The sequence below is a fragment of the Hippocampus guttulatus genome, chromosome 7 (assembly GCF_054856545.1).
Source record: "Hippocampus guttulatus isolate MCC_2025c chromosome 7, RoL_Hgut_1.0, whole genome shotgun sequence".
Taxonomy (NCBI): Eukaryota; Metazoa; Chordata; class Actinopteri; order Syngnathiformes; family Syngnathidae; genus Hippocampus; species Hippocampus guttulatus.
In genome coordinates this window covers 13,182,879-13,210,777 of record NC_141267.1, presented here as the reverse complement: position 1 = coordinate 13,210,777, position 27,899 = coordinate 13,182,879, and the positions used below count along the sequence as shown (strand labels likewise).

The 27,899-nt window shown below is 43.6% G+C and overlaps 1 protein-coding gene across 2 annotated transcripts; it reads right to left on the bottom strand.

Annotated features, from left to right (window-relative positions):
• Nucleotides 1-9,415: 9,415 nt before the first annotated feature.
• tnfaip8l1 (tumor necrosis factor, alpha-induced protein 8-like 1) lies at nt 9,416-27,663 on the bottom strand. 2 transcript variants are annotated; one of them, XM_086116352.1, is made up of 3 exons: nt 27,334-27,663; nt 13,252-13,531; nt 9,416-10,641 (listed from the first exon to the last, which is right to left on the bottom strand). In XM_086116352.1, exons 2-3 carry the CDS (start codon nt 13,521-13,523, stop codon nt 10,353-10,355), a joined length of 561 nt encoding a protein of 186 aa, XP_085972478.1. In that variant the 5' UTR covers nt 13,524-13,531; nt 27,334-27,663; the 3' UTR covers nt 9,416-10,352. The 2 variants fall into 2 exon arrangements, with proteins under 2 accessions (XP_085972478.1, XP_085972477.1); XM_086116351.1 differs by lacking the exon at nt 27,334-27,663 and adding an exon at nt 27,043-27,138.
• Nucleotides 27,664-27,899: the final 236 nt, after the last annotated feature.

Here is a 27,899-nt window from a genome sequence, read left to right as displayed (position 1 = left end):
AAACTGACAGAACCCAGGAAATGAAATACAAGCAAAGTGACGACGAGACCACAAGGAACACCTGGACAAGATAACAAGGAGTTAAGGGAGCTGATTGGTTGACACAAGGGACCCGGATGACAGCAGGTGGACCCAAAACTAAAAGAGGAAGACAAAAGCACATGAGGAAACAAAACCAAAACTTACTCAAAACAAAAATGGAATCATGCCAGAAAAATCGCAGATTCATGCAGATGAAATCCATTTGACTGGCGGCAGAATCCTAAAACCCTGGTGTCGATCTGGTCTCCCATTCCAGGGCCAGGACAAAAACCACATTGCTCCTCCTGAATCTGAGGTACGTCTTCCCGAGATACAACTCCTGTCAAATTTAGAATCAACTTCAAAATACTTCTCTATACATTCAAAGCCATCCATAACCTTGCGTCCCCCTATCTGTCAGATCTTCTTCAAATTTCCATTCCCTCTCGCTCGCTCAGGTCCTCATCCTCCCTCCACCTTTTTCTACCCTCTGCCCATCTCAGTACAATGGGGTGCAGAGCCTTCAGTCGCTCTGCCCCCAAACTCTGGAACTCACTTCCTCCCAACATTCGTAATATTGACTCTCTTTCCATATTCAAAACCCAGCTCAAAACCCACCTATTCAGACTTGCTTATCCACCTTAAATCTTTCTTTCTTTGTTTATTATTTTATCTGTGGTTTTATTATTGCTCTTGGTTGTAAAGTGTCCTTGAGTGTTGTGAAAGGCGCTTGCAAATGTAATGCATTATTATTATTATTATTATAACCCCTGAATAGTCTCTTCAGAAACCTACAGTAGAACTTACCCGGGAGGCTGAGGACCGTGGTCTCCCTTTAGTGCAGGGCTCTCAAACTCAGGTCCTGGAGGGCCGCTGCCCTGCATGTTTTCCAAGTCTCCCTGTTGCAACACACCTGATTCAAATGAACAGGTTCAATGTCAGGCTTGCGCAGAGCTTGCTGATGATCTGATCATTTGAATCAGGTGTGTTGCAACAGGGAGACTTGGAAAACTTGCAGGACGGCGGCCCTCCAGGACCGGAGTTTGACACCCCTGCTTTAGTGGGAGCTCATCATTTAGTCCGATCGCGACCTCACCCAATGCAGAGGCACCGCGTCCCAACGCTTTTCTCGACCCGCTGTGCATTTTTAACAGATTAGACTACTTTTACCCAAGGTTGGGTTAATTATTATGATCCAGCAGATTGGTTTGAAGATTGGATTTGGGTGAGCAGAAGAGTCGAAGCTGATGTTGGCCACTTGCCGTGTACTGAAGTAAAAATTATTGTAAGAAGGCGGCGGCTGGATATCTCAGTGGGTAACGCCGCCGACTTTAGTCCATGCACAGTCAGCGCTGAAACTTTGCAGACGGCACAAAGTTCTGTTTTGCTGCATTAAAAATGGAAGTGAACAGATGCTGTCTTCCCCCAAGTGTCCAGTGTGGCATTGTTGATAATCCTCCTCGGGTCGGTGTTCTGTTTGTAAGCGCGCTGCAACCACAAAGATGCTACACACACACCCTCACACACTGTAGAAGTGTCTTTGCTGTCCCCTCGTATATTTTTTTGTGTTGTTTGCTTTCGGGAACCCACGCCCCCGCCCCAGCCCCAACCCCGCCGTGCTTTTTATCCTTGAACACGTCAGTCAGGTTCTCTCTAAGGACTCCGTGAAGAGAGGAGGAAAGAGGCAAAGCGAGAGACGTGGGGGACACCAAAAAGAGAGAGAGGGAGCCCGTGGAGGAAGAAGGTTTAAAAAAAGAAAAAAAGAATAAAGAAGAAGCAGCAGAGTTTTGAAAGACTTTCAAGTTGCAAGCAGATTGCCGTCGCTGTGCTTGCCAGAGGGGAGAGCACCTTTAAGCATGCAGGATGAGAAATGATGTGGAGGGACTACAAAAGCAAAGTAATACATAAATAAGCAGCATTCACGTTTGCTCTGCAGGGACAGCTCACCTCCTCCGGGTCGCTGTTGAGGAACATTTGGAAAGTGCTCAGGAGGTCAGCGCCCAACATGCCTGGAAAAAGAATTTTTGGGGGAAAGTGCGTCTGCACCGATTGAGACGTCGGCCTTGACATTTGGGATTTGCATAGAAATGAGGAACAAATGGGGAAAAAAAATTGAAAATTTAAAAAATCGGGCCGTGAGCGAATGACATCAAATTGTGACAAAATGTTCTTCATATTGAATGGAACTTCATAGTTCTCGCTTCATATTTGATGTGGCACGTATGAATCACTTCTGGCCAATGTCGCGTCAATTGAGGCCGCTGTTCATAAATGGTTAACAATGTGGGCGATCACCAAAATGCCACAGGCTCAATTTTCAATGGATACATTGAATCCCTAATTAGTGTGCTTAATCACGATACGTAATGAAGCGATGAATACATATGCAGTGGACCCCTGGCCCACGAATATGCATAGCAAAATTTTTTTTAACCCTTTCAGGGACAGCGGTTACTACAGTGGACAGCTTATCATGTCATCAAGTTACAGGGTGCATAAAAGGGCTCATTAAACCCCTGCAAAAAGAATTAAAAAAAACACTGATAATATTTTTTTTCGATGAAAAAAAATGGGCACAAAATGAAAACTAATGGTTAAGTATTGCACAAAAAAAAAGTGAAGTGGTGGATTGGTGCTTGCTGAACCGTGAATATGTGGGCATCCACTGTAGTACCCTACCCAAGTGTGAAAACTGCAAAAATGTGTAATATAGCAAAGAAGTCTTTTTTTTTTCATTTCAGGCTAAGAAAATGGAACTTGAAATAATTGCTTCAAAATTATTGTGGCAAAGGAGAATGGTTTCTGACATCGCCATAGCAACACTTAAATGATTCAAAACCGAGTTGCTGTACCTCATATTTGATGCAGTCCAGATGAATTTTCTCCGCAGCATCAAATGGGACAGAACAGCTGCAGAATCCATTCCTAAACTCGTATATTTGAATGAGGAACGCATATCTGTTGAATCCATAAAAATACATCTGCCGATGAGGATGAAAATCACAAAAATGTTTTCAACAGCATAAAAAAACAAACAAACAAAAACAGTCACTCTGGAGTTTCTAATTCAGTTTTAAGAATATGTATGAGCTTCTTCAAAATCATTCTGGTGGTCCACTCGAGAAGGACATCTCTTCGACTACCATGGCAACCCCAGATTACCTCCTTTAGCGGTCAACAATTATGGTGGACCAGCCAGGACACCTCTCATGTTGCGTTTACGGTTCAGAATCGTGCACAATACATGAACAAACAAATAATTTTACAACAGAGATGAGTTTTGTCACGAAATAGAACACATATTGCACATATTGCTTGGCCTCTTTAGATTCTGACTGTGCCTTCATCGCTTCAATTTCCTTCAGCTCGATGATATTGCCACAGAAAGCAGTTAATTAATGATTAAAAATGCTAACATGCAATTTAAACTCTATTATCTCCATTGGAAGTGTCAGAATAGATGTAGAATTTGATCTAATGGGCCACAGGGCTTAGTTTTATTTCACCATTTCCCAACGAGTTCAGTAGTTCAAGCGTTCAAGTTCACCTTGGGCAGCTTCTAAACAACAGCAAAAAAAAAAAAAAAGACGTTTCCTGCTGTTCATTTCTATAAGGAGTAAATCGCACTTCATAATTGTAGGAGGAGCCCGGGCGAAAAGGGGAGAAATTGAAATCACTCCCCCACTATGTCATTTTCAGTCATTGGGCCCGGAGGGAATTGTAATTGGTGAGAGAAGTCAATTTAGAAGTAGAAGCGTTGAAGCATTGGAGTGCAGAGAACATGCTGCTTTTACAACAGCGGTTCTAAAACTACGGTCCGTGCCCCCACGAAATAATTTGCATTATCATGTCGTATCATTGAAAGAAAGTGCATACTTACTGGGTACTTTGGGGGCTGGCGTGGCAATAAAACAAATATCATAACCATTTATTTCTACCTCCTCTTAGCTTTGGGACAATTAAAAGCGGAATAAAAAGTATTGACACAGAACTAGGAATAATTCCCTTTTCAAGAACAAAGGAAGGAATTATTTCAATAATGTAAATTTTTTTTACAGCAGCTATTCTCAGTGTGCATGAGTACAACATGTGGTTCACGAAAGAATCACTGAATTGAATACAATTAACATTTGTTTCTCCGGGACATTCTTTTAAATACAGTGCAACTGTATTTAACTTAAGTATATAAAGTGTGTGTGTGTGTTTTTTTTTTTTTAGGACAAAAACCTTGGCCTCTCTCTTGGCCATTATGATGCTATTGGAGAGCAAAAATATTTCTGGTGGGACTTGGGTTCAAAAGTTTGAGGAACCACTGTTTTAGAAAATAAAGATGATTTTTGCAGAATACAAAGCACTATCGCAAAAATAAAATTGTATTTTCTTTTAAATTCGCTCATTAAATAAGACTATCTTCCCTTGTTACAGGCAGTTGTATTTAACTGGTGGTAATATTATGAGGGTGTTCCTGGAAAAAAAAATCTCCTGTAAAGGGTCCCTGTACCATAAAAATCTGCTTTAGAACACAACGCCCTTTGGTTTGGTTTGCTTTTTTTTTTGTGGTTCAGAAATCAAACATGGAACTTCTTGTTTGCGCCTGTATTGACAGCCGCTCTGACATTGCCGCGGTACGCCAAAATCAACTGTATCCTCTCAGGGATGCAGTGTGACAATCCTGCTCGGTTTGTCCCACACTCATAGCTCTGTTTTCGTGTGTGTAGCGTACGCAGCCAAACAAGCACACAGTATGTCGTTTTTGATCCTGCAGAAAAATGTTGTTTTGTGAAGGGAAGGAATTCATAAGTGAAGAAGGTGAGTTACACAAGCAGGGATGGTAATGGATCCTCTGCAGGCCTCGTCTTTATCAGTGTTCTCTTACTGGGGATGCGGGGCAGGTTCTCTGCAGTCACTTCATTATGGAGAATGATAATTACGCTTCAGTAGAGGTTTGTTCACCCCACAGCCTCTCTTCCTTCTCTCCTACTGCTTATCAAGTCAACAATGCAGAGTCAAGTTTTCTCTAGTTTTAATAATAACCGCTAGTTGTGTGAGGCAAAGTTTGGATTTGGCTAAAACGTCATAAACCTCATCGGCCTGTGCAAAGGCCAATGAAGAAAACATTCAATGTTGAGTACAGGGGCGGGGGTCAATCGGGGAGGGGTCAATTGGCCGGTGGATATGCAGACAACATTCAACCATATCATTAGCAGGAAACTAGCAACATTGTGTTAGCAAACTTAGCTTCGAAATTGCAGAGATACGATGAGACATGAATCTTGATCACATTGTCCTTCCTAGTTGAAGTTTACTGTTAAACTAAACATAAAACAAAGTACATGTGGATTTACAAAAAGCATATAGCCTAGCCTTTAAGTGTGGTAGCTTAATGCTAATGCTAACACATTGAATTGAAGCAAAAAGTGAGACAAAAAAATCTTTAGATTCTATTTATGTCATTAGTGTTTTTATAACTAAAAAGTGAAAAAAATAGTGTCATTAAAATACACATCACATTTTTATTTTATTTTATTTTTTGCACGGACTAGTTTGTGCAGCGGTATCAGATTTTGTCACGCGGCATTGCAGATCTGTTTTTCATTTGATTATTTAGAATTTATAGACAATTGTTTACACTGTAATTATGAATTTACCACCCGATTAGCATAGGTTAATGCTATGCTAGGAAACTATGGCGCGTTCGGACTTATGTTCAATTTGGGGTTAGGTGACCGCTCTAGCTCGAGCCTGCTACTTGATTTAGTTGGCAGTGTGACGGTGACCCACCAAATCCAGCAGAGGGCATGGCAGTGCAAAAAACTCTGTAGTTTGTAATGGGAGTTAGCGCCAACTACAGGACCGGGAGAGGAAAGGCATGTGATCATTTAAATGGATTTGTAAATGAAACTGTGTTTTATGACACAAAAAAACAGACTCTCTTTGAGAACGCACCTTTTCAGAAGGGCTATCTATGATTGCATACAGATGGGAAGATGTCTATTTTTCAAGGCTTGTCTCATTTTTACTAAAAGGGCTATTAGTGCCGCATTGGAAATAAAAGACAAAGTATTAGAAAACGAAATGGTATAAGAATGCAGTATTAATTCTTAACAAGTCATTTTCAATAACCTAAACGAAATTAATCTAATATACAAATTAAGTGCATCTGATTTATGAATTAGGTCGTATCTGCATCTATCGTTGTTTCTCATAAAGACCTTCTAACTTTATATCTTTAAAATGTCCTCAACAGAACTTTGAAGCATGTGGTTAGCATGTCTTGTGCATGTTCTGCCTATGCTCGCATTTTTTTTATCTTGAGTTACTACGGCTTCTTCCCACATTTCAAAAACATGAATGCTAGGTGAACTGTAAAACCAAGTTGTCCATGGGTGTGAATGTGTGGATCTTAAATTTCTGAACATGTGCAACTATAATCATGGTTTTCAGTCAGGGAAACTATCCTGTAGCCCATGATAGAGATGAGTTTGACATCTTGGCATTGTGCATGTATTTCTTTCAGAATGTTGCTTGCTTGTTTTTGAAGTTCTTTTTTTTCTTTTAAATACAGGGGTCAAGAAAAACATGCTTGAAAAAGAAATACTGGCTTACGGAAGGCCACAACCGGAAAGCACATTTGCAAACAAGTCCCAAAAGCACATGTTGGCTTTCGGCTTACTAAAAAAATAAAAACAAGCGTGTCATGATAGTTAAGCTTTTTTTTTTTGGCTTCACTTTTAGGTGAAAAAAATCAAAAGGAAGAAGTACATGGCGAAACAATGAGACGTGACGGAAGTGAAAGCTCCCTCACGGCCAACAGAAGCCGAGAGTGTATTCACAAAATGCACAAACAGAGATAATGACCATTAGAGGATAATTGGGCGCTGGGACCAGCCGAAAGCCTTTCAAATGTGCCGCTGGGACCATCTTCAGACACGCTACCGGCCAAATTATCTCTCCATAGTCCAAGCCGTGTCAATGACAGATTAAACTTCACACTGGATTTATAAATGCAGTGCAATGATTAATTTAAATATCCCAGAAACAGAAGCAAGTCTCTGGCTGGACTAATTTCCTGCGCTTGCAATCGACTGCTGCGTGGGCCCTGAAGGAAGTGGAAAGAAATGACCTAAACTGAATTGCTTGTGACTCAGATGGACTTGTGTTTATTTTCATGGCTTCCTCACAATGCTTGGGACTGGGAGGGGCGGTGAGGGGGGGAGGGGAAACAAGGCGGGGATTTGAGTGACTAAATCCAGGTCAGACCGTCCGATTATCGCCTTGATTCGCTCGGAAATGTTCCAACATATTAATGAGAGAGAGCCTTGATTAGTGGCACGGTGGACGAGTGGTTAGCACACAAGTGTCAAACCCAAGGCCCGCGGGCCAGATCCGGCCAACCGCATCATTTTATGTGGCCCGCGAAGGGAAATCACATGTGTCAAAACTTGCACTAGCGTTGCTAAAATGTGCACCGAAATGTCAAATTGTCACGTATAATAAATAAAAAAAGATTTTTGCAAGAATTTTCTTCTCCCGTTTATACTCACTTGAACAATAATTGAGCAAACTATTATCATTGACTGATTTCAAAACTACGAATCCATTAATGTGTTGCGTACAAATAATAATGTGATGAGACGATTAAAAATGTTTGCGGCCCTCCGAGGGAACACGTAACTCCGATGTGGCCTATGGCAAAAAAAAAAAAAAAGGAGTTTGACACGCCTGGGTTAGCACATCCGCCTCACAGTTCGAAGGTCGGGTTTGAATTCAGGCTCCAGCATTTGCATGTTAGGCTAGTAGAAATTAATATTTAAAAAAAAAAGACTAGAAAAGTAATCTTTATGAAAAGTAAATATATTGTATTTTCTGTGACTGGATACAATACACACACACACAGAAAAAAAATGTGCATACAATGAAACACAGTTCACAAAAATGCATCAAGGACAGTATGAAGAGGGTCACTAAAGTAAGTCATTGCAGACCATATTTATGTCCTGGTTTGATGAACAGAGAGAGAACCCTTAGATGGCCTCAATTGAAAAGAAAAAGGGGGGGAGCGGGGGGCTGAAAACCCAAGCCCCACACGTCTTCATCATTGAATGTTATGATAATCAAGTGCATACTGTTGAACGCTTCCCCGGGAAGCGGAGACGTGCTGAGTAACAGCAGCTCTTCTACTTCTCCTCTTTGGCAGAGCGGCTGAGTTAGAGGAAGTTGAAGTTTCTGCAATGCTATCTGGGAAACGTACGGCGCTTATTACATGGCTCAATTTCCAATTCTGTCACAGGTACGCACACACACACGTTCACTCAGTCACTCGCGGAATACGAAATTAGGCTGAGGCGCAGAGCAATCTCATGGACAGACTCGGGTAATGGAAAAACAAAGACAGCCATTCTGGAATAGCCCAAGCTCCTTTTGTGCAAGACAAACAACAAACGTCCTTTGACTGCAATGAATGACGTGCTGTGCAAACAGCGCGCCGAGTTTGAGGTGAGGCCGCCGTGCGTCGAAATGGAGCGGCTGGCGCTAACGACATTCTAACAAGCCCAGCCAGAGTGCTGACTGTTATTACAATGAAACAGTACAATCAGGTGCAGTGTTGTGCGGCTAATCTTTACATGCAGCCCCTGTAGCCTCACTTTTTTTTCTCATTCCCAGCCAGACTTTTCATCACGCAGCTTTCTTTTTTAGCTAATTTCTTTGGAATCGTTGCCAAATGAACCCCAGCTGATTCCACCGGTCCATTCTGACCATTAGGCTGCATGCTTTCAAACCTCGCACCGGAAATCATGCTGTTCTGTTCCCCAGAATGCTATGATGACATGCGTCAGAGCACTTCTACTTCACTTCCTCTATCTGTATTCCCAATTTTTGGGGTCGGGACCAGAAATGTGTCAAATTACGGTATGTTGAATTACCAGTATTTTGATTTTACTTTGTTGACAACCAAGCAGACAAAAAATGCCCAGGTTTGCTGGGAGTGTGGGTTTTATATCAAGCTTATGACGATATCTGATGCATTTGGGGGTTTTTGACCCCCCCCCCCCCCCAAAAAAAAGAAATGGGGTGGGAAATGCCCTAAACCAATAAGAAAATAATGAAATAAGTAAGATTTGCCCTAAATTCTTGTTCCCGTGCTCCTTGATTACATCTGTGCACTTCACATCAAGCGCCCAGTTTTTTTTTTCCCTCCACATAAAACTACTACGTTCGTCACTATAGTAGCCAACCAACAGAGACGGGCTCTTGGTGAGCACACTGGCCCAGCTGCAAGTCTCTTTGCTCAGCTGGTGTGTTTTCTGCTGCGCATAAACCATCACTTAGGTTGTGTCTTGCGATTTCAGCTACGACTGGATTCTTGCGAGAGAGAATATCGTTTAGGAAAACGTAATTGGTAATCACCTTTATTCAGAGTCATTGATCGGGGATCATTCAGACTTATACCTTTGGTGTCATTGTGATTTCCCGTGAGCCAACGCGGGTAGCAGAAGTGAAGATCGCCTCGTCACGCAGTCTATTACAGTCACAATGTTGACTCAGTGAGAGACATCTGAGTCAGCGCAAAGACAACACACACAGCGCCGACTCTTTTATATTCCAGGTCCCCTACGACTCAAATACTTCATCTTCATTGTGCTGGCTAGGAAGCAGACTGTTCGGGGGGAAAAAAAAAAGAGGAAAAAATAGAAGCGGCTTTATTGATGACTTTGGAACAAAAAGGCCATAGCCTCACTACGAAGTTAAGATGTTTAGATATTTAAAATGCAGGCTAAGCAGGATTAATCTGCTCTAGTTCACATAGTTGCATTAATACAGGGGGAAAAAAATACAGTACAGCGCTTAGTCAGGCTTGAGTGCAATAGTAGTTTAAAAATATTTATATACTGTATATATATATATATATATATATAAAAAGAGCTTTTATGTCCTGGGTATTTGGGAAAACGGTATAGACATTTCTTTCCTCTCCGAGCCATTGTTTACAGCGATAAAACTGCCTGTTCAGGGATTCATTTCTTCTCAACTGAGTGAGACGGCGAGCATTGTGTCTTTGGAAAGAGCAGGAAGGTGTTGAAGGCGCACGCGCTCCCATACGGTTTTCTTTTACATTCATTTGTATGGGCTTTGTTTGCTTGGGGACAAACGCAAAAAGGAACTCAAAAGACCTTGGGAAAAACACAAAAAGAAAACGAAACAAAAGCACTTCAGTGTTATAATGTTTGAGAGTTTTATGATTGTCACCTGAAACTTAAAATATCCGAGATGGGAGGTGGGAAAGGGGGAACGGCGTAAAGAGGAGGAGGGGGGGGGCCCTCAAGCAGTGGTCAGAGGTTTCCCTCGTCGAGCATCTTGTTGACGCCGCTGCAGATCCTCTGCAGGTGAGCGCGATAAACCTCGGAGGGCCCGTACAGAGCGGCCAGGAAATCGCAGTCGGCGAAGTGATTGAAGACGTGGTTGACGCGCGAGTGGCTCTTGGCCGTCAGGTGGCGTTTGATGGCCTGGTGCAGCAGTTCGCGGCAGTCGTTCAACAGGGCGCTCATGACGCGGCGGTCAAAGGTGAAGTCAATTTGGTGGAAGCTGACCGCCGTCATGGCCAGCGTGTGGACTTTCTTCCTGCGAGGCAAGAAAAATAAATAAATAAACAAAGAGACGGGCTGTCGGTCTCCAGTCCCGACACGGTCACATCACTTGGTTAAAAATAGAAACCGCTGCCTTGTTGTTTTCTTTATCAAACTTTGGACACCAACAGTAAGCATCGATGCTAGAAAACAATTTCCTTTGTCTCCCCTTTGTCGACATCATTCAGCTTCCACGCGTCTGCAAAAGACATTCGACGTGATGCTGGAGTGTGTCTTGGATTCGTCATCCATCGATGGAAAACGTATAGAATCATGTGCTGTATTTTGCACTTTTCATGAAAACAGGTGGACTGCACTTCAAGCGCTGAACTGATCAAGACACCACATCCATTCACGAAACACGCACACACACACACACACACACGCACACACACATTCTTCATATTTATTTAAAAGGGGACAATGCACAACATTGTATGTAAATGCCCCCGAGTTAGCTAAATGAAGCTAATTGTTATCATTATTACTTTGGGGTAGATGTAAAAGCCAACCTAAAACAAGAACCATTAAAATCAAACATCACTTTATAAAAATACTCAATAATATTGCAAAAAAAAAAATAGATATTTTATGTACAAATGATAATCCTCACAAGAAATCAAATTTGGCCCGACTTCGGCCACTGTATATATAAAGTCCAGCCATCGACCAAAACAAATCATTTTTCTTTTTTTTGGGGGGGGGGGGTCCTGAATTGCATTCCACTAGATTTTCGATTCGATTTAAATACATTTTTCAGTGCTATTCCCGACTCAACTACAACACATGAGAAGCCGTGATACAGAAAGACCAGAGAGACTACAAGAAGACGCCTTCTCCTCCAAACCATTTTTATTCCGTCTTGAAAGCCTGGATGAAGCCTCAAACTTCTTAAAACCTAATAAAAAGAACATTGAAATAATTGTGTTTAGTCCCAGTGGACCCTGTTGGGCCCCACCCCCTTTTACTTTTGAGTAAGACGGTCCTCCCTTAAATGACTCCGAAGATGCCGCCGCTCGCCACTCGCCGTGGGGTGCGGGGTGTTAACTGGAACACCGAAGAGGGAACGTATCACATTTCTTCTCTCCCCAGCATCTTCTGTGCAAAGATGTTTATGTTCTTCCTCTTCTTTGAGAGTCCAGTAAACGGCGCACCTGAGACGGTGGCTCTCCTTTCCCACATGGGAAGGACATTCATGTAAATAAGTGAAGTTTTATAAACACTTAAAAAAAAAAAAGGCAACATAGCAGGGATGCGAACAGTGAACCCCGATAAACAATGTTCTTACGCAACCAAGTGTTCTGACTTGCTGGATAACGACTGCACAAACAAGTTGAGTATGTTTTGGGTAGTGGGCACATAGTTCCTGTTTGATTAAATGAGAGGACGATGAAGTCAAGACAAAAGCCATCTGCTCGGGCTACGGGCAAAACAATGGCAGTACGGCCAAGCGCGTCAATAGGATACACGCTATCGTGGTTTCCTTGCTCCATTTACGGATAAGCCCGTTGGCGTATCACACGACCTGCTTGCTGATTTGGATGTGGACTCAAAAGACCGGCTCAAGACCTGGAAAAGTTTGGCTTGGCAAGATAAGTGATTGGACAATACCGTCTATGTATGGGTCTGCTTTCCTGCTTCTGCTTGGCATGCTTTGAACAATAAATAAGAGTACAATGTGATTTTAGTCCATCTTTTATTTTACATTGATCGCAATTCGTTTTATGCAATACAGTACTGTATTGTAACTGGAATGTTACATTTTGAGGGATCTCCGATAGCGCTGCAACTAACAGTTATTATAATCGCTGATGAATCTGTTATTTTGTCAATCGATGAATGGAATATAAAAGTTTGACTCCAAAGTGACAGTGCAGAAAATGCACAAACATATACAGTATTAAGATTCAGTTACTGGTTTGGTGGGTAACATTTCGGAGAAAAAGCCAGAATGTTAATGATTGTTTGGCAAATGAAAAGCAGATGTTTGCAAACATTTGATTTGGATTCAACCCGAAGGTTGTCTGCTTCCATGGCGACCGACAGAAATTGGATTGACTGTAGTGAAGCAGAAATTCTGAAGATTTGAACCATTTTAAATCCAACAAGACCTCTTCACAATGAATCGCTTACCAAACCTTCGATTACTTTGATAATCAATTAGTTGCCAATTCATTGTTGTACCTCTCATCTCCTTTCTATTCCCATTAATATTCTCTTCACTGTGTTAATTATGGCCTTGCTCCAGACTAACTTTAATTTTTTTTTTTAAACTAGGAGCACAATTGCGCCTAACCTGAAATTTTTCGGGCGCACACAGTAAATCAACTCATGAAGTAATTATTCACATTTCCACTTATTTTCACTACATGAGTGAGAAGTGTGGATGGAGCATACGTTTGTCAGCAATAAGAAATATTCAATTTAAAAAATTAAATTACTGGACACATTTACCGGTCGCACATGCACAAGTAGATTTAAAAAAAATTAAAAATATACAGCACATTTATGAAAGTGCATCGCCCCTATGCCATAAATCGATACATAATATCGTGACACACTCTGAAATGTATTCATCAAGTGCTGAGCGATCTTTGGTGCCCACCTGAAGTTCTCCACAAGGATCAGCTCCTCGCCACTGAACTGGTTGTTCCTGTAGAGCACTCCCAACTTCACCACCATTTTGATCAGATTCTTGATGATCTTCTGGGACTCTTTGCGGTTGCGGGTATACTCCTTCGTGACCCTGTAGAGCTCGTCCAGCACTTCGCTGCTGGTATCGTCGATGAAAAGGTTCGCCATGCTCTTGGTGGCCATCTTGCTCATTAGTTTCTTCTGCGCCTGCAGGGCCAAGCTCTTTGTGCTGAAGGAGTCCATGGTCGACGCTGTGGGCAAGAGAGGACGCTTAAGTTAAATGATTACAAGCTATACATGCATTCGATACAATCGGCCTGTTAAGAAACAATATCTTGTATCCTCATTTCGGTAATGATGTGTTCTTTATTTTGAACGGATCTGGCAACCCAAGACACTACGCCATATCCGGTCTGTACTCGGCGCGAATTTTTTTTTTCTTTTTCTTCCTGTTCGGTGGTGATGAGAAGCGGCTGCTCTCTGTGTAGACGGAAAATAAAACATGCCACGTGTGTGAGTCTAACAAGTAAATTCATCTCTCGTCGTTATTCTCCCAAATACATCCGACGAAGCGCACACCTCAACACGGCCGATGACATTTCCTGGCTCAGTTAGAATCGGTAGTTAAACAGACCATTTCTTCATGCGGCAAGTTGTGAGAAAAACAAAAATACAACATTGTGACCTTTGTAAAAACTTGCCGTTTTACCACACTGTTCGAAAGATGTGCGGAACAAGAACAGAGGATTTAAGGCTCTCTAGTGCATGGGTCCCCAACCACCGGTCCGTGGACCGTTACCGGGGCGAAATCCACCCGTTTTCGTCCATGTCAGGAGCAGCCATTTTGCCACTCGCTGGCGACCAATAATAACAACATCACAGTTGCTTACGGCTAACCAGCAATCACTGCTCACCTTGTTTTTTGAGTTTGGTTATGTGACGTTCGCAAGCTGAACCGACTTTCCCTTACCGTCTCCCCAAGTCCGCTGAAGACTAACAGTCTAGGTATCACCTCGAGTATTTCTTAGACTGCGTGAAAATATTGAGATAAGATTGCTATGGTAATATGAATTTGTGGAAAATCCACCGTTTAGTGCCATCTAAAACAAACACAAACTACTTTGAAACATGACTGACTAAACTGATTACTCATTTTCCTCCTTGTTGCTCAAAAGAAACGTCGTCCAATCCCCATCCCCGAAGAGAAATGTGCTCATCGCAAAGGAAAGAGGAACTGGGCCGAGTGCTAGAAATGGGTCTCGAGAATTGCAGCGTGTGAGGCCGATGCAAATAAAACGCCGCATTAAGCGCCGGGCCGAAATCTTTCGTCTTTATAAGATAATGAGCAGTGACAGCTTTCAAATGAGACCCCGCCACCTTGTGGCTGGTGGCTTACAAGCTCGTTAGAGAAGAAGTCATCATAATGCATGTGGACATTTCATCTCCTGAACACACTCGGAGGCCCGCATGGGCGAAAGGGGAACTTGGCGGGAGACAGAAGCGTCACTCATTCTGTTGCTCGATTTATGTACGATGCTACTTGAGCGGCTGCTACACGCGGCTCAAAAATAGCGAGGCTGGGAAATTGTGAGGGTCAGGGCGTCTGCCAGCATCCACAGTCCCCCCCCACCCCCCACTCCTCCTCTCCATCGCCCAAATCAAATGAGTCGGCTGCCCTCATCATGCCGGCAGCTCTGACTCAAAGCGTCCCTTCAGGTTTGTACATTCTGTTTGTGAAAAATAAAATGAATCTGTTTCCCTGTGAACTCCCTCTCTCACCCGCACAGATCTCAGAGGATAGTACACGAAAATAAACAGGCAACCAAAATCCTTTTTAGCCCCCGAAGGGCTTTTCAATGTCAGCACAAAGAGAATGAATAAAAAGGTGTGGAACTCTCCTGTATGTGGAGATGGCCCCAAAATAAAGAAAACCAGTCCGTTTCAGTTTTGGTATGAGGACTATGACTACCCGGGACTTCACAACATCAGCTGGTCGTAGTCAGGGCCCAAATCAGTGTCATTATGACGACACAACGTTTCAAGGTTACGAATGGCTCGCAATGAACTCGTCTTTGCACAAGCGGGCACGCTCAGTTCCCATCGTTTTTACCTGCGTTGCAAACGCCTCATGCCCAAACCCGGGAAAACAGGCGAGCTGTAACATTGGAAAGGCAAGCCCGTGGCCACTTTGACATCAATTGCCGTTGAGAGCAGCCAGCAGTGGTGCATTAAATGTCAGCCTCCTTGGAGGGCTTGGATTAGCCTTTTCATTCTTATTCCACAAATACAAACACTGTGTTTAGACTTGTGGTGCCACGTAGCAAAAACTATTGCAAAGAACATTTTTGACTCTTGGATATATCATTACTTTAGATGGATGAGGACTGACACCAGGGATGAGTATCGGGCCCCTTATTTCAAAGTATTGAGTGTTCACAAAGGCTGACGATACCAGTCACCGATGTGCCATCTTGTGGCTGTTCTACGAGGATGTCATCGCATTAATGGCTGACAGACCGTTTCTTTTTTGTTTGTCTTTGTGTGGTATGTGTCTTTAGCCATCCTAATATGACCATTAAGAGGCAATTTCCTTCAGTACATGTTTATGAGCTTTATACTAATGCTTCGAGTGAATTATTAGTGTGTTTGTGCCAAAATGGATACGTTTATTTGCTAACTCCATTTGGGTGGTATGATGACTTTTTGCATGACAGTATTTTAGGCATATAGCTACTGAACACATTTACCTGCTTTATGCGACTAACAAAAATGATGTTTTTCTTATTCTATTCATTAATAAGGTCTATTCTTCCTGTTGAATGCTGCACAGGCAACACAGGCACTTTCACTTGTGTCTATTACACAGAGTGCGATATTCATTTGTTGCCCACTTTTTTTTTGTACTTAAATGTACCTTTATTTTGTAAAATTAAAGCTAATTTTCCTCTGGATGATTTATTTTATGGTATTCTACTTTTAATCCATTCAATGGTTTTACTGATTTAGGATAGGTAAAAAAAAAAAAAAAAAACAGTCTCACTCACAATTTGAGATCAACAAACATTTGAGTTACAAGCGCAGTCATGAAAGCAGTGTAAAAGCACATTAGCCAACAGCACCGTCGACAATGTTACCGTCAGTTTTGGGCTGACATCGGAGAATTGCGATCTTGACGGGGATTCCTTGGAAGCAAGGCATTGAGCCAAAGTGTTAATATGCAGCTTTGCCGGCGAAGAAGTTAAAGAAACATCCTTGGCCTCCCCAGGGCCAAAGATGTAGAACAAGCTCCGATCGAATATGCCTTGACATGCGTCGACGGGAGCCACGGCTTAAGCGGCAATGATTTGAGGCGATATTGGAGTCATACACAAGCCCTCCACATGGATGTCATTCGAAATTCTCAACAATTCTCCATCCACGTGCATGTTTGAGACCAATTACAGACAAAATGAGATGTCGATTGGGATTTATTTATTTTAACTCAAGTAGTTCCCTATATTAGAAAGTACTGCTTTGGTGTGACTTTCACTCCCTCTTTCTCACTGCAATGCCTCTCCAAGAATATCAATAAGACTCCTTGGAGAGTGTCAGCAGGATGCTTCCCAGGGAGGAAGACACGAGGGGAAGAGGGAGGGAGGGGATAAGGGGGCAGAGGGGGGGGGGGGGGCGACAGCTAGAGAGGAGGGCTTGAACGCTACTGCCGGTGGAGTCAGGTGCGACATATCAATTGTAAGCCAGCATGAGGGAAACCTAGGTGTTCAACGAGGGGTCATTTATATACAGACCCCCGCCGAATCGACTTTCGCATCTCTCCTTTCTCTTTGCATCTGCTGGTCGAAGATTATCTAGCACCTCAGCGTCGGGCTGCACTTGTTACCGGATATCCTGCACTGATGCAATGCGTGTGAAACAGATAACAAGGAGGAAGCTAATGATCCGACGGGACATACCCCCCCCCCCCACCCCAACAACAACAAAAAACAACAACACTGAATTCACATTCATTATGCACGATAAGTCACGATCCCCCTCTCTTTAATCACAAAAGCGGAGTCACTTTTCGGCACACTGAGACGAAGTATTAACCTCATCGCCGCAGCCTTCCTGAAGGATGAATCACCGTGTCACAAAGCGCGATAATGGATCATGTTTGCACAACCTCGTCTCTTAAGATTCACATTGCTCCGTTTCATGCGCCCTCGCCAGGGACTGCTGTCATCTAAAGCTGTCAACTCGGTGTAGCTTGTTGATGAGCAAAAGGGGGGGGGGGGGGACGATGAGGAAAGGAGGACATAACCACAAATACAAACACTTTCAACCTAAGAGTGTTGTACGTCATGTCCAATCTTGCGAGGATGGAATATGATCCAATATGGCTTTTGCCTCCCTTCATCTATTGCCCTACAGAGAGAAAAATGAAGACTTCACAGGGGGAAGAAAAAAAAACCCAACTATTCCCCACGGGACAAGAGCTCAGAATGATGAAAAGGCTTTGGATGGAGGACGTGTTTCCTGGTGACATACTGGAGCAGCATGACTGTGTTTCAGGCCAAATTCAGACATCTATCCTCTTACGATATGCATGAACCTGACACGCTGGCCACGGTGTCCCCCTGAAAATGTATCAACAGTGTCCCCCACAAGAGCTCCACTGTCAACATATTGTCATCACGATGGCTCAACAGTGTGTCCATGTTTCCACTTTATCTCGACGACGTCCACCGCAAGATCTCCGACAGTATCTCCGCCATGTCCGCAAAATGTCTCAACTGTGCACCCGCGTTACCCCTACGGTGTTTGCATCGTCTCTTCTTTGTATTTCTACATTGTATCCACCATGTCGACACAGAGTTCCACCGCGAGCAAACGAGATACGGCAGATACGCTATGAGGATGCCGTCTCTGTGATTTCCTCACTCTTGTCCCCACACTTGGCACCCTCCTAATCAGCAGACAGGAACACCTTTCCTTCGTCTTTGCGGACAACGTCATCGGGTCAGAGCGAGATGAAAACGTACTTCCTTTTTTGAGCCGTACAGTTGAAAATGTAACAGAGTTAACTTTTCCTTAACCGATGTCGTCGTGCGATGGCAAACGTTGCCGATGTGAGTCTCTTGTGTGCCGTCTGTTCTTTTTCCTCGCTCAGTCCAAGTTTTATCGCTGCGAGGGATACCGCAATTTGATACTTGGGTGTTCACAGCTGTTTTTCTTCAGGATAGTGACATGACTAATACAATTGTTTGGAGGCATGTACACACTGCTCATGTTCTGTAAAGCTGTGCATGTATTCTTAATATGTCCATTGAACCCTTTCATGCACCATAAGCTGCCCACTGTAGTAACCGCTGTGCCTGAAAGGGTTAAATATACCTTTCTGTATATGTATATGTATATATATATACATATATATATATCCCCCCCACCCCACACCCATCCATCCATCAATTTTCTGATCCACATTATCCTCACAAGTGTCGCGGGGGGTGCTGGAGCCTAACCCAGCTGTCCTCGGTCAGTAGGCGGGGGACACCCTGAACCGGTTGCCAACCAATCGCAGGGCACACAGAGACGAACAACCATCCGCGCTCACACTCACACCTGGAGACAATTTGGAGGGTTCAATCAGCCTGCCATGCATGTTTTTGGAGTGTAGGAGGAAACCGGAGTACCCGGAGAAAACGCACGCGGGCACGGGGAGAACATGCAAACTCCACACAGGAAGGCCGGAGCTGGAATCGAACTTGGTACCTCTGTACTATGAGGTCGACACGCTAACCACTCGACAACCGGGAGGACAGACAGACACAAGAATCTAAAGCAGCCCTGTGTGTTCCTGTGTACTTTCACTGTTCCCACAAATGAGCGACATAAACATCTCCGCGTATCTTCAGTCTGCCTTTTTTCTACAGCGCCATTACGTCCCCAATTTCTTTCTTCGCGACACATCTACGTCTGTCTCCACTGGCAATGCCACTATCTCTTTTTGTCCCAAAGTGTTTCCACTTTGTCCCTGCTGTCTCTATCATCGTGTCCGCCCCCCCCCCACTACATCCCCTCAGTGTTTCTTCACTCTACAATGTTTCTGCTCTGCTTTCCCAATGTCTTGTTTATGTCACCATACTCCTGCCCTCGGTGACGCCACGATGTCTCAGTCCGCTTCAGTTTATTCAAAGGGCCTCTGCAGTGGCAGCAGAATTCAAAGGCCATTTCCACTGCAAGAAGGCGAAGACACTACGTAGCCATGTCCCGGAATGATCATCCCAACCCACACTGTCAAAAATGGCAGGGAAACACAAACAGCAGGAGCCCGCAGATGCAGTCATGTACACACAGTTAAAGAATAGCTCAGAAAACATGATTCGCGGAAGTGATACCCGACCTCCTCCCACGTGAGACGGGCTGTCTTGTGATCGTGCAGCAAACCGGAGTCGCAGCCTCGGACTCACGCCCTCATCCAGGTGCAGACGGCTTGCTCAAGGGCTGTGAGAAAAGACGGGCTTACCGGTCAAGTGAGGCAAGAAAGAAGATTTCAAAAATAAATCAAAGGAAGCGATGCCAAAAACAACACGGCTTGTAAAGAAGGGGGGGGGGGACACTCTTGGCTGCACATATTTTGGGACGAATGGATGTGAGCAGGACGCGAATATGAACCACGAAGCAGAACAAGCATCTTGCGTTTGCGTCAGAAGCACTCGCTTGTCAGTCAGAAATCTACAGAGGTATGAAAAGGCGACGACAAAAGGGCAGAAAGTCTCCAGACGGTGAAACGGAGGCTCAAAACCAACCGGCTTAGGGACTGAATCAATACGGAATGTTTCTCCTCCTGTGTTTTGCCACGACAAACACTCTGGGAGTGCTTGAAGGACTTTCCATGACGCTTTATGCTACGAGTGATTTGGTTGATTGCAGCAGAAAATGTCACGACTTGCAAGCTCTTGGGGCGGGGGACTCTGGCTTGAAGTCCTGTCACGTGGAGCAGGGCACTGTGACCCTGGAAAGCGACGTCAGTCCTTGAAGCAGGGAAGAGTGTCTTTAGGATTTACTGCTCAAACATTCTCAAGAGTCGTAAATCAGTTCATAAATTATGCACTCCATAAAAGCAAACAAGCCAATAACCAGCTGCTGACATCCGCTGGGAGTTTTTCTTCTGCTAACGGATGAATTTGGCATATTACGGTCAGCTGAAATCTTTTTTTTATTTTTTCAACCCGGGTATATCAAAATAAAATCACTCCTCTTTTGTTCGGCATCTTTTCAAAAACATGAAGGAACACCGCCGCGAACGGCCCGATAAATACAAAATAGCAGAAGGTCAAGAAGCTCAACAGACGCACAATCGCAATCAACGGAGAGCGGAGGCGGGCGGTATACGAAGGCAACGAGACACACGTTATTTCCATGTTGATTATTAAATTTAAATATCAAAGCCCTCGGGGGGGAAACACTTCAACAAGGGCCTAGCTGGGAAAACATGAGGCAATAATCAAATGAATTGTTGACAACTCGAATGATCTTTCAGCTGTAAAGGGCAGATAGACATTGATGGATCAAAAGAATTTTGCCGATTGGGGAATTGATTTTGAAGTCATTGTGTCATTTTTTTGGCTGCAACCAGAATGAGCTAATTTGCTGTCTCAAGAAGCACGATGACGCTATATGAACGCTAAAGGTAAGCTGAGCTACAGCCGCAAAAAGTCACGACTCCTCTGGGGCAGCATTATACGCAGCGGCACTTCAACAGGAAATCAGAGAGAGTCTCCAACCCCATTTAAATTGCTTGAAGATTGATTTTTAATTTTCCCCACAGTTAGCCAGTGACCAGCCAGTCACTGGGCAAAGTGTTGCTTAAGGATAGTAAAGAGCATAATTAGGCGACAGGGCATTGAACGATTTTGGATTACAACTTGAGCTGCACAAAAGGGGGTTGTAAAAACGGACAATTTTGGATCTACTGAACGAAGACCAACACGGTTAAACTTTTGAATTCAAATTGATGGATTACTCGGAGGGAGAAGTGCAATGATTGGGAGCGCTGAGAGTGAGCCTGCATGTTTGGTCGTGATTAAAGTTGACTGAGAAATCCTGAATGAGAAAACTCCCATCCACAAACTTCCGCCCCGGCGGCTGCATGACATAATCCCAACCCCCCCACCCCTCCCCTCCCTCAGCTCGGAGAGAAACAATAGACAATCGCGCTAGTTATATAAAAGGTGCATCCGTGCTTTGTGTTCAAACGTAACAGCTGGAGATGAGGATGAGAACCGGTTCGAAATTTCGTCAACTTCGGTCGCAGGCTTCTTTTCTCCGCAGATGCTGCGTTTTAACCGTCGCATAAACCAGGACGATATCCCGTGCGTGCGTGCCCCAGTGCAACATTCATGCGATGACTTCAAAGTTGCTCGCGTGTGGGCACAGTTCGACATGCGTGATTCGACTGCCCGCTTTCTCATCTTCCCACGCAGTCTTGTCAAATCTTACGCCACCTGGCAGCCTCTCAATCAAACGCCCTGCGCCGTCAGACCCCGTTGCCCTTTTTCATGATCCGTCACGTTCCCGTGAACAATCGATCATTAAAACAAAAAAGGCATATCATGGCTCGCTGATGAGTAATTCAGCGAGGCGATTTCGACCAAACGAGACCCAAGGGCAAGCGAGGGAAGTCTGCTGCAACAGGTGGATGCCAACATGTGAGGACCGGCAAACACGGCGCGTGACAGTGGCTGCGAGCGGATGCCCTTAATGTGGGAACATAAGTCACAAATACGCATGGATAATAAAAGCGCAATAGCCGAGGGTTAAAACAACATTCGCTGACATTTGTTCTTGCATTAAAATGCACACTCAAGGCTGATTTGCTCTACCGCAGAACAAACAGCGTACATTCTCCCTTCTTTGACTGCCAAGTCCGAGTTGGAACTACACATTATTTCCATTCTAATAAGCAACAGTATAGCAGGCCGACCATTAATTGAATTCATACTGGTGCTGGAGTAATGATTGATGTCTGGGCCAATGACATTTTAATTAAGGCCACCGCAGAAGCCAGTCACATAAATGACTAATTTTACTTCACCTCCCGCCCACCTGGCCTAATTTGTTAAGTTGGTTAATAGAACAGCAAGGAGTGCTTTCACGGGGCCAGGACAAAAAGGTCACACTGCTGTTATGCCTCGCCACTCTGTCGAAATTAGTCACTGCCATGACTCATCAACTATGTATTCCTGACGTTGTATATATCATGTGGATTTTGATCCATTTGAGCACAGGTGTCAAAGTCAAGGCCCGGGGGCCACATCTGGCCCGCCACATCATTTTATGCGACCCGCGAAAGCAAATCAAACATGGCAACTTCCATGAGGCTTGCTAAAATATGTACCAAAATTTCAAATTCTTATATGTAATAAAGAATAGAGATATTGTAAACATTTTCTTGACAGTAACTTAAACAACAGTTCAATAAACTGTTATTCTTGACTTCTTTATATGATTTCAGTCGTAATGGCCCTCCAACGGAAATGGTAACTAAAATGCGGCCCGTGACGAAAATGGGTTCGACGCCCCTGCATTTGAGTGTCTGGAAGGAATCGGCAGGGGGTGCAAATTCAGATCAAACTTGCATGATGCCCCAAACAATTGAATTAGGAGATTGGTGTGGAAGCACTGAGAACGTTTTACACTGCTGCACTGTCTGTATTTTAACCTCAACTAGAATGATTATGCCAGCATTTCGTTTTGTTAATGTTGGCTTTTAAATTTGAACATCTCGGGTCTAGGCTCATGGGCTCGGGCTACACTGCTTTCATGAGCGCCGCGATTTTTCTCCTGCTTAAATAGGGCAGTAAATGTTTATTTGTTCAAGTGACTTGTCGGAATATCATTTCTTCTTGGACGAAAAATAAAATGTTTGCCATTCAGTGCCTTCTGAAAGAATTGCAAAAGAGATTTACTGATAATTACGCCTCGGATAATCCATTTGGGAAACTTGTCCTCAATTGCCCTAATACAGAACCAACACGACAGCTGGATTTGCGATAATCCAGCCGTGAAATCTCGCAAATATCACTTGTCAAAGCTTCAAACTGATGACTAGAGCAGTTCACATCCTTAATGAAGATAGCAAGAGCTATGACTGTGTGGCAAATGAATGCCTTCAGAGAGATAAGGGTGGATGTTGCCATCGCGGCAGTTTCATCAGAACTGAACAATATTCAAAGATAGGCAGAGAACAGCACTGAAGGCCATTCTCGTTGGAAAATAAGTTTCACTCACTCGCAAAATAATCAATTCTCAATGAATGTCTTTTGGAATAATAGTTTCCAATGGCTTTGAATAGCAAATGAATTGATATTATCGCTTCTGTTAACACATTAGAGTCCCACTGCTGCTGTGTAAACAGGGACAAGCAGAACCAGTCGGAGCAGCTCATGAAAAAGCCACTGTTGAGAAAATTCTGTTACAAGCGGCCACGTTTGTACGAGCCCGGGGGTGACATTTTGATACGTTTGTCGAAACCAAGCGTGATGGAGGACGGAGCGCCATCTCTTACTGGTTCAGCTCGAAACAATACCGTGGCCATTGAGTGAGGGAGTGTTGTGGATTTCCAGGGAAACTGGAAGCCAGCTGCTGAACTTAACAAGCTAGCAAAACTGGGTCAAACGCCTTTACTTGTCAGCTCAATAAGTTACACCTCGGACTGCATTTAGCTCCAACGACAATATCTCAAATGTTACGACCACAGCACTTTCACGCATTGCTTTTAATGATAATAATACCACCACATGGGAGCAGTCTGGTGGTGCGACTTTATTGTCCTGTTCCTAAAGACGCACAGAGGGGAGCATCTTCAGTTATTCAGAGGAGACCCACCAACCACCGGCTTTTGTTTAGACCTAAGGGCTCATTATTGCATGTCATTATTTAGCGTCTTCCAGAATGATGTTGGAAGTTGAACCACGAGGAAGCTCCAGTGCAAATCTAAAGATGAATATTGGTCAAGGAAAAAAAAAGCTCATTTAAACGTGTCCATGGATGAAATATAAAATAAGCAGATTAATTGCACTTCTGCTGGACTGCACTCCACTTTTAGTAAGTAATTAATCTAAGTAATGACAAACGGACACTTTTATTTGAGCCTTGCCAGTTAAATTAACAACTTTTGCTTATGTAAATTAAATAAACAACTAAAATCCTCACTGTTTTGTCCAGTTGAACAGCTCAAAGCCTGTCAACCGTGATCGTAATTATGTTTATGTAAACTATGCTTTTTTTTGCAAACACACACGCAATGCAAATGTTACCAAATTTGCTCAATCGACAGGAAAATGAACAATTAATTGATACATTTTTGAATGGAATAAGAGAATGCCTCTATTTAAGTCCTCTGCTGTTTCAATGCTAATGTTGTATCGAGCAAAATAACACTGCCTGGATGTAGCTCGACTTCCTTCTTCTTACAACAAACTAGTTGAGAGTGAATCAACAGCACCTTTTTACTGGTTGTCACCTAAAAGCGCATTCTATTTTGCTTAAAGGGGAAGTCAACCCCAAAATTTTCTTGACAATGCTATGATCAGTGCAGCCCCACTAATCTAAACACGACATTCTGACTAATATTGCATTTGTGGAATATGAGTTAAGCAGCAAAATCCACCCATTTTTGTCCATCTCAGGGGCTGCACTTGCTGTTGACGGAAAATGACATCACAGTTGCTCTAAGTTCCGGGAACAACCAATCATGGCTCACCTTCAGACAACAGGTGAGCTGTGATTGGTAGTTACCTGAGCCCTCAGCTACTGTAATGTCATTTTCAATTGACAGAAAGTGGCAAAATGGCCGCGCCCTGAGATGGCGAAAAACGGGTGGATTTAGTTGGTAAAAACAATCCATTGATTGGTTATTAGCCCATCGCTGAGCTAAAGAACTACCGGTAAATGAACTCTCTTGAAACCAAAGTCTCCCAAATGTGCATCTGCAGTGAAACTCCCCACTCTTTAAAGCTCCGATGCGATCAAGAAGTCCAAAGCCTAAATCCAAAGTCACCATTCATCAGACATGTCTGTGGAGGCTGTGCAAGATAACGTGGACTGCAAGTTGCCCAGACCCTCAGGCTGCACAGTGAGGCCATTCATCCACACTTGAGCCTTGTTCTGGAGCAAAGCTTTACATTGTAAACACTGCAATGTGTTACAAAACATATCAGTGTTTTCAAAACATATGTCTGAGCCTTTTAGTCTCATGCCCCGTTCACACATTTCTTTGCGACCGGTAAAAACGGTTAGCAAACGTTTTTGCGACCTTGAACAAACCCTGACCAACCCCCCCCCCCCCCCCCCAAAAAAAACTAAACTAAACTAAACAACAGCAACATTCTCTGCGGTCGCAAACACCCGCAAATTTTCGGGCTTCGGTAAATTAGCCGGCCTGCGGCAGCAATGAGGCTCATTTGAAACTCGTCTTTTTCTGCATTTCCTCCACTTCCTGTGAGCTCCTCGCAACATCTAATGCGAAACATAACGGCCTGGTGCAATAGAAAATACACATCCTCTCTCTGTGCCATGCAGTCCTGACAGTCTCAGTCATCCATTGTCTGAAATATTGGGCCCCAAACCTGTACATAGTAAATGTGAAATATGGCAAAGCTTTTGACAGACATGCTGTTTTATTTTGAAAAACAACTAACACAAGAAGGTGGGCCAATATTAACCAAACTCCCTCACTTGGCAGTTTCACTTTCTACCCACCCCGCTATATTTCCCAACAACACAAAAATACATGACATCTGTCCCCAGCATTTTCTATCCGGAACTATATATCAAGACTGTCACACATTTATTACAGCATTCATGTTCAAACTGCGCCATGGAAATAACCAAATCTAGTCTCTCCCTAGGATACGCAATTCCTTTAGAAATTATATGCAAATGCTGAAAAATGAGCAACCTAAAGGAAAAATAGACAATTGAATTGGGGACTACAAGATATCAGTCCCACATATTAGGCAAATATGCCTCCGGCTGCAAGCGAGCGTTATGTTGTTTTCTCATCTGACCACTTTGAGTCCTTCAAAGACATCAGGACAAGTTTGAGGTTTCTGAAATCCAAACATTAACCAAAAATGCTTGATTGTTAGTTAGCATTCATCCAATATAAGTTTTTTTTTGCATGGGGTTCTCACGAATCACACAGTTTGCTTTTATAGCCCTCATGTGATAAAAGGTTTTCGACTCACAACAGCAGCATTTCAACTAATGCTGTGGGCCCTTCATGAAGTTGTGTTTTGCGACTCACACCCTCAGCATTCACCCCCAAAAATGTTGAAACCAAAGGACTGGTGTGATAGTGGCAAGTCACACAATCAAATTAAATTTGCACAACAACTTGACGGTCAACCTTCACACAATCAAAGCTTTTGACTCACAACATTGACATCTAAGCTTGACACTGAACATTTGACCCAATCATTCTTTTTGCCACACAACAGCAACTGATGAATGCTGGTAAATGTTTGACTCTCAGGAATTCATTCACAAGATTTTATTCCACCCGTCATTCGCAAGAATCTTGAATTCACAAACATTGTACACACTTCTAAGTATGACATCTAATGTAAACAATGTAATAATATGTACCCTACATAATGTAAACAAAATGTAGGGTGGAAACTTGGCTCTTTCAGCATTCACAGAGTTAACGCACAGGAGGTTTTGGCGTACCACCAATGTAGAGTAAATGCTTGCCTCTCAGCATTCAAACAAGTCTGACCTTTGCGTCTGCAATGTAGTAAAACGCGGTTGAGCGTCAGGTTCGGTGGCACTTGGCTTTCATGTTCTGGTCGATATGTTAACAAGCCATGCGTTAATCGCATTGAAAAGACGTCACAAAACACAACTACGCCCCCGATTAAATTGCTCGACCGTGTGAGGAGTGGGCTTCATCTGACAGCGGTTAATTTTTGACGACCCCCAACCAACAAAGGCGAGCCTTTTCAGTCTGTTGATGAAATGTTTCATTAAAAGCCGCTCGACCATTAAACGTTCGAGACGAGGGGCTCACCTTGCTCTCTCTCCACACTGGAGCGGTCAGAGGGACACAAGCCAAACTTATCTCAACTCTATCTGGTCTTCATCGCTCTCGGCAAAGCGGAGAACCGTGTTTCACAGCATGTTTGCCCGCCTTTGGCTTGTTGTCTCTCGGCTTGATGTCGTCTCGGTTGTTCCTTTTCCGCTTGTCTATAGACGTGTGCCAAGCACAGTTGTGTGAATTATTCAGAGTGTTTTCTTCCCTCGGCCGCAAGTCAGCTCGGTTGCCAGAGCTCGTTTAGTTGTAACCCGATTCCTGCTTGTAAGGAAAAAAAGTTTCAAACTTGAGGGGAGACCTGGACCTGGGCAGATTGATGTGGTTTTGGGCCAATAGAGGCGCAACAAGAGCGTCAGTAAGGCCCAATCAGGCCCAAAGAAAGGAGCATTGATGGTCAAGCGGATCCCTGCCCCTATGGAGGTTTCCAGCAATTATCAGGGTCCCGGTCCCAAGGCTGGAAATTTCGGAGAGGAAACGGGACGAAGGGAACAATGAGCAGGAACCGGGAGAAGGGACTTTTCCCTTCACACACAATTTTTATT